Source organism: Mirounga leonina, unplaced genomic scaffold (genome assembly GCF_011800145.1).
Source record: "Mirounga leonina isolate KUSES-001 unplaced genomic scaffold, KU_Mleo_1.0 Mir_201, whole genome shotgun sequence".
Lineage (NCBI taxonomy): Eukaryota > Metazoa > Chordata > Mammalia > Carnivora > Phocidae > Mirounga > Mirounga leonina.
In genome coordinates this window covers 28,450,440-28,463,074 of record NW_023270504.1, presented here as the reverse complement: position 1 = coordinate 28,463,074, position 12,635 = coordinate 28,450,440, and the positions used below count along the sequence as shown (strand labels likewise).

At 50.6% G+C, this 12,635-nt stretch overlaps 2 protein-coding genes across 3 annotated transcripts in view; one reads left to right on the top strand and one right to left on the bottom strand.

The window, feature by feature from the left end:
• Positions 1–140: 140 nt before the first annotated feature.
• On the bottom strand, positions 141–12,334 carry FOXM1 (forkhead box M1). Its single transcript, XM_035028469.1, has 9 exons — positions 12,190–12,334; positions 9,664–10,212; positions 8,952–9,097; positions 7,377–7,568; positions 6,192–6,320; positions 5,435–5,479; positions 4,741–4,813; positions 4,380–4,555; positions 141–2,157 (listed from the first exon to the last, which is right to left on the bottom strand). Exons 2-9 carry the CDS (start codon positions 10,163–10,165, stop codon positions 1,132–1,134), a joined length of 2,289 nt encoding a protein of 762 aa, XP_034884360.1. The 5' UTR covers positions 10,166–10,212; positions 12,190–12,334; the 3' UTR covers positions 141–1,131.
• Positions 12,335–12,472: 138 nt separating this feature from the next.
• RHNO1 (RAD9-HUS1-RAD1 interacting nuclear orphan 1) overlaps positions 12,473–12,635 on the top strand; it is a 6,882-nt gene continuing 6,719 nt past the window's right edge. For both annotated transcript variants that reach the window (XM_035028468.1, XM_035028467.1), the window contains exon 1: positions 12,473–12,554. The gene's annotated coding sequence lies outside the window, so the exon portion shown is untranslated. The remainder of the gene's footprint in view (positions 12,555–12,635) is intronic.

Sequence of the window (12,635 nt, the reverse complement as noted above, 5' to 3'; positions counted from 1 at the left end):
TCAGCACTCTCTATCACGTGCTGCTTCATGCTGGCTTCAGGCCTTACCTCTTCCGGGTCACCACCATCACATCGTCTCCCATGGCCTTCTCCACCCCCTCCGTATGCCTCAGGGACCAGACACCAACACGCCAGAGACCACACTTCCACCCTGGATTTTATTGACAGTTATGGTAGTGTTCGTGAGCTGGCTCACAGGCCTGTGGTCAGCTGGGGCCTAGGGTGGCTCTTGGCAAAGCTGAAGTGTGAGCTAAGGAAGCTAGGCAGGTGTTATATGTCCTTCAGTCTTCTCAAGCCTTGGGCCAAGTTCTTGGCAATGGCTAGTCTCTCTGGCATGATTAGGGACATTATCAGAGAAACGTCTCATGGGAGCACATGTAGGGACCCACATTCTTGGCCTCAGATGCATCCATTCCCCCACCCCCAATTCAACTCTTGACCCACTACAAAAGACCTTTTTATCGGGATTTCTTCTTGCAGGAAAGCGGACTTGGAAACATGGGGAGGTGGGAGGGAGGGGCAATAAGAGGGACCCTAGGAAGCCGACCTGCTTCTCTGGGTGCCTACAGTAAAGAGCCCTTGAGGCAGGTGTCCTGGGCCTGGAAGAAACCGTGCACTGCAGGTCCTCCCTTCTCTAGGAATTAAAAGCAAGGAACAGAAGCAAACTGAAACCCCTTGTCATCCTACCCACCTTCTGGCAGTCTCTAGATAATGATCTAAGGAAATAAGCTTACATTTATAATTAGAGGATAATTTGGAGAATATACACTATTTACAAGGGCCACCTGCAAGAAGCAGGGAAGGTGGGAGACTGCTGGGCACAGGTGTAAACAGTCTGGGGAGTTCCTAATCTCTTTCTACCCTTGTTTTTGCTGTTCCCACCCTTCAGCTCCTAGCAGGGAGAGGGAGGAACCGGATTCTCTTGGGGAGCACTGGTGACACAGTGACCGGTCACCAGGACCTCGCTGCTTGCAGAGGGCTCGGTAGTGGCCATGGCGTGACCAGGCGAAGTGGAGCTAGAGGAGTGGACGGTCCTGCCTGCTGTCCTCACTCCAGATGAGGCTTGGATGGCCCAGCCACACGAGCTCCTGGAAGTGTGGATGGCATGGGCAGCAAGGGTAAGGTCAGGCCTCTACCGCAGCTCAGGAATGAACTGAGCCCAGTTGATGCTGTCAGGGCCCAGAGGATCCTCCTCCAGGCCAGGAAAGCTGATGTCCAGCAGGATCTTGCTGAGGCTGTCATTCATTGTGTCCAGAACCAGGCCTTCTGTCAGAGAGCGGTTGGCAGAAAGACTGGCCACCTCTGGCCCGGGGGACTGTGGCTTGGGGACTTCCATATCTGAGGGGGAGGAGGTGCTGAACGGGTCAGAGGTGAGGTCAAAGGGCTCCGAATTGAGGAGCTCTCGGGGTGAGTCAAAGAGGGGGATACTTTTCAGCGGGGTGGTGCTAAAATCCGTCAGCCCCAGGGAATCAGGCAGGGGGCCAAAGGCAGCCTGGGGGGGTTGTACTGGGCTGAAATCTAGCCCCCCTACTTTGGCTGGGGGGGTGAGCCTCCAGGATTCAGGGGTCACGGGGAGGACAGATTTGCTCGGGGTGGAGGAGATGGGCAGCGTCTCCTTAATGGGGGTCTTAAAAGGTCCTCCCTCCTCCTGGGAGTAGCCAAGCTGGGAGGCAGTCTCAGAGGACTCTGTGGGCAAAGGGAGCTCTGTGGCTTGCTGGGAAGCCCCAGGGCCCTCGGAGAAGAGGAGCTCAGGCTCGTCCAGACAAGGAGGCAGGAGGTGCTGTTTCCTTCGAGACCGGCTCATCTCCCTCCCCTCCCTTCGTTTAATCACGAGCATTTCTGAGACACACCGGGCTGGGGACTTGAGCCCACTGTAGGACTTCTTGGGCCTTGGAGTGGGAGAGTGGGATGAACCCTCCCAGGAGTGAGATGATTCCTCTTTGACAGACAGGCATGGTGAGGGCCACTCCTCCAAGGGTGGGCTCTCCACTTTGATGGGTCTCCCCAAGGGTGGCGTTTCCTCTCCAGGCTGGGGTTCTTCCTCCTTGATGGACTGAACTGGAAGCAGAGGAGACAGTCCTTCTCCAAGCAGGAGTTTGTCCTCTTGCACAGGCCCTGTGGCAGGCAGAGGGGCCACCCCCTCCTCGGCTAGCAGCACCTGAAAGGAAAGCAGGGGTGCGGTGAGAGGGAGCTTTCCAGGCCTTGATGCTCACCCCAGGCACCAGGCGGGACACAAGGTCATGACTAAAATAAGCCACATGCTGGTACTGGTCCTCTTTTTTGTCTTTTTAAAGTCTTACAAACTATGAAATATGAGAATATATGATGAAGGTGGTAGTTCAATTCTGGGGGTAAAAGGTAGAGTGTTGTTTTAATATGGCGCTGGTATAATTAGTACCCAGCTGAGACCATAAAATTGGATGCCTGTTTCATATCACATACAAAGACTTCAACAGAAAAATTAAAACCATACGAATCCTGAAAGAGAATCTAGGAGGCTACATGTACAATCTGAGGGTGGGGGGCGACCTTCTTAAGCAAGACTGGAAACCCAGAAGCTGTAAAAGAGAAGAGAGATATCATTGGCTATATAAAAACTTAAAATCTTACTATGGCAAGAGATTCCATAAACAAAGAGACAAACAATAGAAATAATCTATCTATCTATCTATCTATCTATCTATCTATCTATCTATATCTTCAGCACCAAAGACAGAGGTTAATATTTTAATAACAAAGAACTTTCACATATTGTTATCAAAACCTCATAGAAAGATGGACCATGACCCTACATAACTATCTCGATGAACCATTCCAAGTGACCTAACGTGATGAGAAGGTACTCACACTTATCGATAAGCAAAGAAAGATAAAATGAGACAAGGAGATTTCATTTACACATAGCAGATGGGCAAATAGTTCAGAGACTATTAATACCAATTGCTGGCAAAGATATTGGTCTTGTCACATATTGCTGGTAGAAATGTAAATTATTATATATTTTTTTGGAAACCAGTATCTAGCAAGATTTAATAAAATGGAAAACACCTTTCCACTGGGCAATCTCATGTCTGGTTTTCTAGCTCACAGAAATAAAAGCACTTGTAAGAAAGGTACCTGCAAAGATATTTATTGCTGTGTTGTTCGTAGGGCAAAAAACCCAGAAACAAAATGTACCCATAAAAGTGGAATGCTGGAAAATTTATGGCTTAGCCACACGGTGAAATATTGTGTGGCCATTAAGAAACAATGAATTCGCGCCAATGCCAAGTGACTTGGAAGAATTTCCCTGTGGCAGGAAAGTGTAGTGTGATCCCATTTTGAATGTTCTGGGTGTTATATGTCCATATATAAAATGGTTATGGCTGTATGTGTACGTATAGTACGTGAAGAGCAGGGATAAATGATGAAGGCAAGCATACTACGTTGTCAGCACGGGGTATCACGGGCAGCAGGGGGATGTGAGTGAAGGTGGGGGAGGGCAGGCAGAAAGATAAGAGGGGAAAAAAAGATTGCAAATAAAACAAAAACAGTATATGTGCTCTAGTCACATGGATACATTTAGGTAAAATTACGTATGATGGTATGTATTATTTTATGTATATTTAAAAAATATTTTTTCAATTAAAAAGAATAAAGCAAACCCAAGTCTCTCTCAACTCCAGAGCCTAGGCAAGGGAACCCTTTTCTCTGCTTTGTTATCAGTCGGCTCTCGCTCACAAATCCTCTATAGCGTTAAGTCCAGACTTGGTAGCTCATCACGAAATGGTCTTAACTTCACCCTCCTCACCTTCTCCTCAAGCTAGGCCACTGATGCTCAACCAGGGGCGCTATCCCCACCCTCCTGCCCCCTAAGGGACATCTGGCAATGTCTGGACACATTTTAATTGTCACACTGGGGGATGCTCCTGGCACCTAGTGGGGAGAGACAAGGGATGCTGCTAAAGATCCCTCAGCGCGTAGGACCGTACCTGTCCACCGCCAACAAAGAGTTATCCAGCCCCGAATGTCAACAGTATGGAGGCTGAGAACCCCTGAGCTAGACTGATCCAATCACTCTACTGTTACTGGGTATAAACTGGCATCTCCTGCCTCCATGGCACCGCCCATTAGAATGCTGTTGCCACACCTGTTTGCTTACCCAAATGTAATTCTTATAAACTCATTAGGTATCCATGGGCTTCTGACATTACTTACACCGTAACCCAAGTTCCTTTTTAGCTCTTGAATTCTCCTTTGTCATACAAAGGAAAATGCCTTGTCTACCCAACTAGATTTATAAGCTCCTCCAGGAACATTTAGCAGAGAGCTTGCAAACCATAGATCCAACACTTTTAATTGACTGGAGTGTCTCGTCAGAGGAAAACGGAAGCCACTCACCTTGGGCGCAATACGGACTCGCTTGCTGTGGCGGGCAAGCTCTGAGCTCATGAGTGAAGCTGCCAGGGGCAATGGCACCTTTACCGAGGGCTGCAACACCAGTGACTGGTTCACTGGGAACTGGATGGGTACCAGGTACGAGCTGACCCGTGGTAGCAGCGGCTTCATCTTCCGCCCTAGGAGGACACAGGAGAGATCAGGAGCAGGGGTCCAGGGATCCACCCCTTCCCAATCCCAGGAGCTCTGCTCTCCTTCTCTGGGCTCAGCGCCCTTCGAGCTGGGCCCAGACTCCTGCAGTCGGGTTGTCTAAAACACGCCCCCCAAGCAAGGACTAGCCTGATGCCCACTGTCCCATACTAACGTGCGCCCAGTGGGAGTTCAGTTTTGATGGTCACGTTCCGGCGGAGCTCAGGATTGGGTCGTTTCTGCTGCTGCTTGTGGCCGAGAGGGAGAGAAAGAAACCTGGGTTAGCGAGGCAGGGAGAGAAGGCAGGAGAACCCACCAGTGGCTCCAGGACCGTGCACTGAGCCAACCGACAGCCCAGAAAGAAAAGGCCGGTCTGGGGCGGATGCAGGTGAGCACTGTCTCCAAAGCCTGGTTAGTGGGAACAGGTGATGGCACGCAGACATACGACGGCAGGACAGTCCTACCACCTCATCCACGTGTCCTCACCACCCCCGGGGGATGCTAAAGCGCGGAGCTCTACGAGCGGCCAAGAAAAGCCAGGCAGGAAAGGGAGAGGGAAAACTGCCTCCTGCCAGGCCTACGCCATGCACTCGAGGTTGCCGTCTGGCACGAAGCCCGTGGCACGTCCTCCTGCCACAGCATGCTCTGCTCCGTGCACTGTTGTCGTGCCCGTCGAGGGGGAGGAGAAGTGGGCAGGAGCTGGGGCGGCGGCCGTCAATTTCCTTAACTCCCGGGGGCTAGGGGTGCTCTGCGTTTAGGGCCGGCAGTCACACAGCCGCACAGGCTCCCTTCCCCTGTCCACTAAAGCCATGCTGCACAGTGAAAGGGAAACAAGGCCAAGCCCCGGGCCGGGAGGAAAAGAATCTTACTGATTCCAAGTGCTCAGGCGATTGTGGAGACCCTGGGTCCAGTGGCTGGTGGCGGTCAGGCATTGTGGGAGAGAAATGAGATGAAGTTACCACCAGCGTGGTCAGTATGCCCGGGTCAGGAAAAACAGCTAGTGCTGTGGGATGCTGAGGGCCACGGGGGACGACTTTCCCGCCCAGGGGAATAGTTAGAGCTAGCAGCCGCCTTATGGGCACTTTGAAATCCCCAAACTTCTGAAAAGATGTTCTGGTGGCTCAGTTTCTGGTCTCCAGGCTGAAGAAGGGCTCTTGCAAAGCAGGGGTTTCTAGACTCTCTCTGTAAGAATCACCTCAGTGCTTGCTTCGGCAGCACATATACTAAAAGAATCACCTCAGAGGCTTGTTAAAAATGCATATTCTTAGGCCCATCCCAGACCCACTGAGTCAGAAGCCCCCAAGAGCGGCATCTGGGAAGCTATATTTTAACAAGCATCCCGGGCAATTCTTACCCACAAGGCACTTAGGCAAACACTGTCCAGGGAAGTTGTCTATTTGGATCACGGCAGCCCTCCCCAGGGCCTGGTCTAGCCCAGAAGTATGTCATTCGGTGTGTGTCAACCGTACTTAATTCAGCTAGTTTTACGCAGGTGGTCTCTGGGCTGGCTGGCTTCTAACTCTGCCCGGGCCAGATAAGATCATCACAAGGAGGACTTGTTTCCTTTTGAGATGGATATTATGATGACCAATTCTGGCCCTATTTAGATGGAACCAGGATACTCACCTTGAACACCTGGTCCAACGTCAAGTAGCGATTGGCACTGGGGTGGATAGTCCAGAAGGAGACCTTGCCATTGGCAGATGTCTCCCGAACAAACATGTCGTGGAGGGAAAGGTTGTGGCGGATGGAATTCTGCAAGGAGAGAAAGACAACTACTTATCAGCTACTTTAGCTTCAGAGTCATCCCCTTTGATGTTTCCCCAGGGGACATCAGCCTCAGACCTCCCCCACTGTAGCCAGCAGTGTCCTCATGGTCTAGGAGCTGGCAAGCTGGGCCATAAAGCCATCAATCCAATGGCTGGTGGTAAAGAAAAGACCCGGATGGCTGTCGGCGGCTAGGAAGGAGGACCGAGGCCATGAAGCATTCAGTAGCAAGACAGGTGAGTGAAAAAACTAAGAAACTAGGAAATTTCGTTGAGGTAAGCGTGTGAAGAGTTCTATTGTGGGGACGCCTGGGTGGCTCAGCCTGCTAAGCGTCTGCCTTCTGCTCAGGTCATGATGCCAGGGTCCTGGGATCGAGCCCCGCATCAGGCTCCCTGCTCAGTGGGGAGCCTGCTTCTCCCTCTGCCTGCAGCTCCCCTCTCTCTCTCATAAATAAATAAAAATCTAAAAAAAAAAAGAGTTCTACTGTGGAGGAAACAAAACAAAAATACCCTCGCTTGGAGCTGCGCCTCTGTCAGAAGACCAACACTGTGGCTCTGTCAGGGTAGTGTGAGTGACAGCGACTCCAAGGGACCTCAGTGTCCCCACGAGTACAATGAAGAGAACGTCCCTGCCTTCTGGAGAGGACATGTGACATTAGAGGAGGTGAATCTTGGATCACGAGGCTCACGGACAGCATTTTTTTGTTCATTAAGATCCTTTCATAAAGCTACTTAGTCACGGCAGCTGTGGTTCAACGGAGCACAAGAGGCGGCTCAGTGCTACCCTGGACAGTCTCTCCAAGACCTCTACCCTTAGGGACCTCAGGGAGGGACCAATGAAGTGGCTGCAGAGCTCCTGCTGACCATCATGCCTGGAATCGGCAGGATCAAGTCACGTCCAAGAAAGATACAATTGTTTACGGTTCCAGCTTTCTTTGCATTTAACTGTTCCTCAGAGCACCACACACAAAGGGCTGCACATCTGCGTGGACACACTGCTGGGCCAGAGTGACCTCGGCGTTCGTCGCTACGGGTTGCTATGTACCTTCCAGCCTGGCTTGGCAATGTGCTTGAAATAGGGGAAGTGGTCCTCGATCCAAGTATAGATGTCTTTCAAGGTCATGCGCTTCCTCTCGGTGCTATTGATGGCAAACTGTATCATGGCCATGTAAGAGTATGGCGGCCGCTCAGACACAGAGTCCTGCCAGGATGCTGATGCTCCCGGGGGCTCCTCGACCTGAGGGTTACGAGAAGCCAAAGGCAAGGAGAAAAAGAAATGACATGGAAGAGTTCATAATGCCTGCCCTGGGCCCCCAGCAAAGAACATCCCCCAGAGAAACCTCTTAACCGGCAGAATTGTGCTAGAAACCTACTCATCTGAGACGACTAGTCCATAGAATAAAATTTTAGGATTAGGAAGCATAGCGATGATCTAGTCCAGTCCCTAGACAATGTGGAGCCACTTCTCTGTCATTGTTCATTTTGTTGAATATTTTGTCCCATCATAAGTGGAGGTCCAGTCTGCTAGTAGAAACCTCTCGGGAAAATTTGGGTGTACACTAGGATTCTTAAAGCATTGATTTTATCCTAAAACCATACTCATTTTTCAGAGTCAAGAGACCAATGTCTTCGTTTGCTTTCTACTACTGATGTGATGTGAATAAACCGACCTCTTTTCAGGGTTTGTATGAGACAGATACTCTCAAGAGTATAGGACAGACAAATGTCTGCAAAACATACATCTGGCTAAGTCTCAAGCAAAGAGCTGATCAGTCACATTTGAAAAAACTGAGCTCTGAGCTGCCTGGGTGGCTCAGTCAGCTGAGCCTCTGACTCTTGGTTTCAGCTCAGGTCATGATCTCAGGGTCTTGGGATCAAGCTCTGGGTTGGGCTCTGTACTCAGCTTGGAGTCGGCTTGAGATTCTCTCTCTTTCTCTGCCCCCCCTGCCCCTCCGCTCGCTCACTCTCTCTCTCTCTGGAATAAATAAATCCTTTAAAAAATACATAAAAAATTTTAAAAACTGAGCTCTAACTTTAGAAAGTGCACAAGTTTTAAGTTTTACTTATGCACACATCCATGTAAATTTTCACTTTTTAAAGGCTGCAATGACTGATTTAAGGGTATATGCAACAATATGGCAATACTGAAAACAACCCCAGGCCACATAGTTGGGTCAAATCGAGTTTGATTACCGGGGAAGTATTTAACATTCACACCTAACTCACTTTATTTGCTATTAATGTATCTTCTAATAGAACTATCTTGTACTCTATCTTATGCTCTAACCTTTCATACTGTTGGGCTGCCTCTTTAAGGCTCAAGTGGCTTTCCCAACTAAGATCTCTTCATCATTTTCTGAGTACCTGCCAAGGGCAGAGTACTAAACTTAGTGCTCATGGAATACTGAGCGAGCCAGGAGCATCTGCCCTCGAGGAAATTTCACAGATGGGGCAAAAAAGATTCCAGGCAGAAAGGTAGCTCAAACGTTATGCAGAATCGCACTAAGTGAAGTGCTAATACCAGAACTTGGAAATTCTGCTCCAAGGTCACTTGATCCATTTCCCTTCTTAGAAATTCCCTGCACTGGCCCTGACTCCCCTAGTGAGAAGTCACCTTTACCTGACTCTGCTCCAGGTGACGATTTTCCTTTTCCTCCATCTCTTGCTTGATGCTGCTGGAGCCCAGTCCATCAGAACTCATCTTTCCGAGCCACTGGATGTTGGTCAAGCTGCTGTCGAGAGTGCAGCCTGCTGCCTCGCCTCCAGCTAGAGGGGAAACAATCCAAGATGCCACTTAGCTGCCTGATCCAGTGTGTGCCAGGCCCATCAAAATCGGAGGTTGGGGAGCATCTCTCCGAGACCTCTACCCGTAGGGACAGGGATCACATGCTGAATCTATTGTGGCCCTCAGGTACTCTGCCCCATTAAGGATTTCAGGAGAAATTCAGGAGAGATCAGTCAAGGCAACCTTAACAAAGAGTTAGTATTTGCACAAACAAAGTCACTTTTCCTCCTCATGCTTCAGTTTTCTCCTTTATTAAAATGGAGAAAGATTTCTATTTCCTTATACGGTCGACGGGGAAGATAACTCGCAAAAATAAACAAATCCTTTCCTAATTTAAAGAAAGTAAGAGAAATGCTAAATTATAATTTGGGCACTTTCAACAGCGCCCAAAGGATCTGGGTCAAGGATTCAGGATGAAGACAGACAAGACTTTCCCCTGGTTCAGGCTAGGTGCCTGTCTGTTAAGTATCAACGTGACGGACTGCAGTCCTTGCCACCAGAGAGGAAAGGCTGGGCTCCTCATCCCTTTGCCTTGCAGACCACATACCACAGCTCTCCCATCTCTGCCCAGGAAGGGCTCCAGGTGGTCTAGGAAGATTCACATCCCTAGCTGCCGGCTTTGGTCCCAGGGTCTCGGTGACCACTTCTGTCCTCTTGGGATCATTGCTGGTTTGGGCTTGAGGCTGGGGTCCTGGAGGGCGAGTGGGGGCTCCCCCACAGCTGATGAGGATGAATTTGTTGGGCCCACTGCTGCCACTCTCTTTTCCTTTGGCGGTCAATGCTGTGATGATGCTCTGGATATTGGCATTGTTAGGGACGGCCACCACTTGGGTGTTGGGCATGGTGGGGTGGTTAATGATCTTGATCCCAGCTGGAAACTTGCAAGAGTTGGACTCTGCCGCCTCCTTGGAAGCCTGTGCTTGACCAGGCTCTTGTTGGGCAGGGGGCCTCTTAGGTTCCTCTCCTGATGTTTCACCTGGGGCATGTTGAACAGGAAGGGGCAGCCTCCGTCTTTTGAGAATCAGTGGCCGACGGGGGCTGGTTTTCATTATGAATCTGTGCTTTCACTCTCCATTGAGAATCACAAGCATGGGCCCTGGAAAGTGCAAGGAACAGCAGGATGTCAGAGATTTGTTAGGCTGAGAAGGAGGTACTGCTAGAGAGAGGCGTTCCTCTTTCCATGACCAAAAGCATGAGCCCACAGGCCCAGGTTAATGATCCCTGGGCCTCTGTAAAGACCTCAGACAATAAGGGGATGAGTTCTATGACAAAAGAAAGCTAAAACTGAAGCATTTCAAAAGGGGAAAGCAGGACTGGGTTGAAGGTCAACACGGCCAAAGGTCTTCCGGAAGCTTAAGAATGTTTGGCTACAGAAATGAGTGGGACAGTTAAAAAAATGTGGAAATTTCTATTATTGCTTATTATACTACAGATCACTTGCAGTGACTCTAGGGACAGGAATGCTGGAATTGAGGACATTTAGCAATTTGAGGAGTCCGGACAAAACTCTGATCCCGTAATCTATTTTATGATTGATAAAGCCTGTATATTTTTACACCATCTTAGTCTATAAATAAAAGGATCAGTGCCCATGGAATCAGAGGAGAAAGGCAGATTGCACTACCGCTCCCCTGCCATCATCTCCTACTTCACAAGACCTCAGAGAAAACGGAAACTGCTCTAGTCAAGGCCCCTGGGGCTATTCATCTCACAGGCTATTATCCTTGCACTGGTAAAAGAAAGAGTACACTTTTCTTTCACAATTTGCAAAATATTTCTATAGCGACATTTTAGTCCTTGCGTGTGTTTATTCCTACTTTAACTTTCTAAGCATGTTACTCGAGTCCTTGATTTCTCTTCCAGAACCAAGACTATAATCCTTATCTCCTGACCAGTAGAATGTGCTGTCATCAATATGCTAAGGTGGTTCTGTCATGTTAAGGAAAATAGTTTTATCTTTAAAAAAATAAAATGTGTTTGTTGGGTGCCTGGATGGCTCAGTTGGTTAAGCGTCTGCCTCCAGCTCAAGTCATGATCCTGGGGTCCTGGGGTTGAGCCCCACATTGAGCTCCCGGCTCAGCGGGGAGTCTGCTTCTCCCTCTGCCCCTCACCCCGCTCTTGTGCTCTCTCTCTCTCAAATAAATAAAATCTTTAAAAAAAATTTCGTGTTTGTTGATTTTAATACATACACGGGATACTCTGTCATCATGTAAAATTGTGTAATCCTATTTAAAGGTACTTTGACAGAAGAATGGGCTGTCTGTGTTAGGACATCCACTATCTCCCTAAAAATGACTGTCACAGTCTGATGACATTTGCCATCTGCTTAGAGTTCATAGGCTCTCTCCACTCTGCCTCCTCCCTTTCCTTTATAACTAGGTTTCCTCTACTTTCAAATCTCAGTTTTATTTCTACCTCTTATCTCTTCAAGCCTCCCCCCGCCCCACCAGTGAGTAAATACTATTATTCCTTCCCCAACCCCAAAAGGTATCTTCCTGGTCTAAGGCTTAATTTTGCTTTCAACTCTGATCAGTCTCTTCCTATCACGGCCAACACTTTAAGCTAGGGGACTTCCAGAGTGACCCCTCTGACACCACTGCCCATCCTGACCACGGAAACTTTGCAGGTTCTCAAAAAAAAGGATAAGGGCCCCGGAAAAGGGTGGAGTGGAGGCAGTGCGGCTCAGTGGTGAGAGCGCTTGGGAGCAGGGGAGGGTGTGGGCAGGTTTGTCTTTGACTTAACGCAGAATAAGCTCAATCTTCATGCCAGCCACGGTCTGCCTAGAAAAGTAGGCCACCCCAGCAGCCCTCCCGAGGTTGTGGGCAGGGCGCAGAGGTCAAACTTCCAGGGAAGGCCAAGAGGTGGTTTGAGAAAGAAGTGAGGACAAGGCCAGGAGGTTGGCCGGATGCAGAAAAAGTTTGCACCCTCTCTCAGCCCTCGTTCCCGTGTGGCCCCAAACCTCCACTCTGGTACCGCGCCCTGCTGCTAGACCCCCTGACCTCGGCGCCCGAGCCCGGGCTCCCTGCTCTGCCGGGGCCGGGGCTTGGACTGCATTCCTCCGCCCCCCGCTCACCTCCCGACTGCAGCCGCCGCCGCTGCTGGGCTGTGGCTCCAAGGGCGGGCTCCGGGCTCCTCCAACCTGGGGGCCGAGCCAGGGGCCCGGACAGAGACTCGCGCCAGGCCGGCCGGGTCCCCGGCGGTGCGGGAGGGGTGGGGAATCCCGGGGGATCCCGGGAGGGGAGGGGTCCCGGGCCGGGGGCCGGGGGTGGGGTCGGGCACCGGAGCTTTCAGTTTGTTCCGCTGTTTGAAATTGGCGCCGGCGGAGCGTTGCGGTCACGTGACGGAGCGTCGCCAATCGGCGGCCGCCCTTGTCTCCGCGTTCCTCGCTCGAACGCTGCGGCGGCCCAGGGGAGCGGCGGCCGGGACGCCGCCGGGCGGGTAAGGCGGGCCCGTGGCCGGCTCGTGGGGAGGGGGCGGCCGGGGGCGGCCGGGGGCGGCCGGGAGGGCGCAGGAGGGGCC

Excerpts from the sequence above, each read along its gene's own strand:
- FOXM1 (XM_035028469.1), bottom strand. The coding sequence starts at position 10,165 with ATGAAAACCAGCCCCCGTCGGCCACTGATTCTCAAAAGACGGAGGCTG. Across the intron at positions 6,321-7,376 it reads TTGCCAAGCCAGGCTGGAAG|AATTCCATCCGCCACAACCT; the intron begins GTACATAGCAAC and ends CTCTCCTTGCAG. Across the intron at positions 5,480-6,191 it reads CGTTGGACCAGGTGTTCAAG|CCACTGGACCCAGGGTCTCC; the intron begins GTGAGTATCCTG and ends GACCGCCACCAG.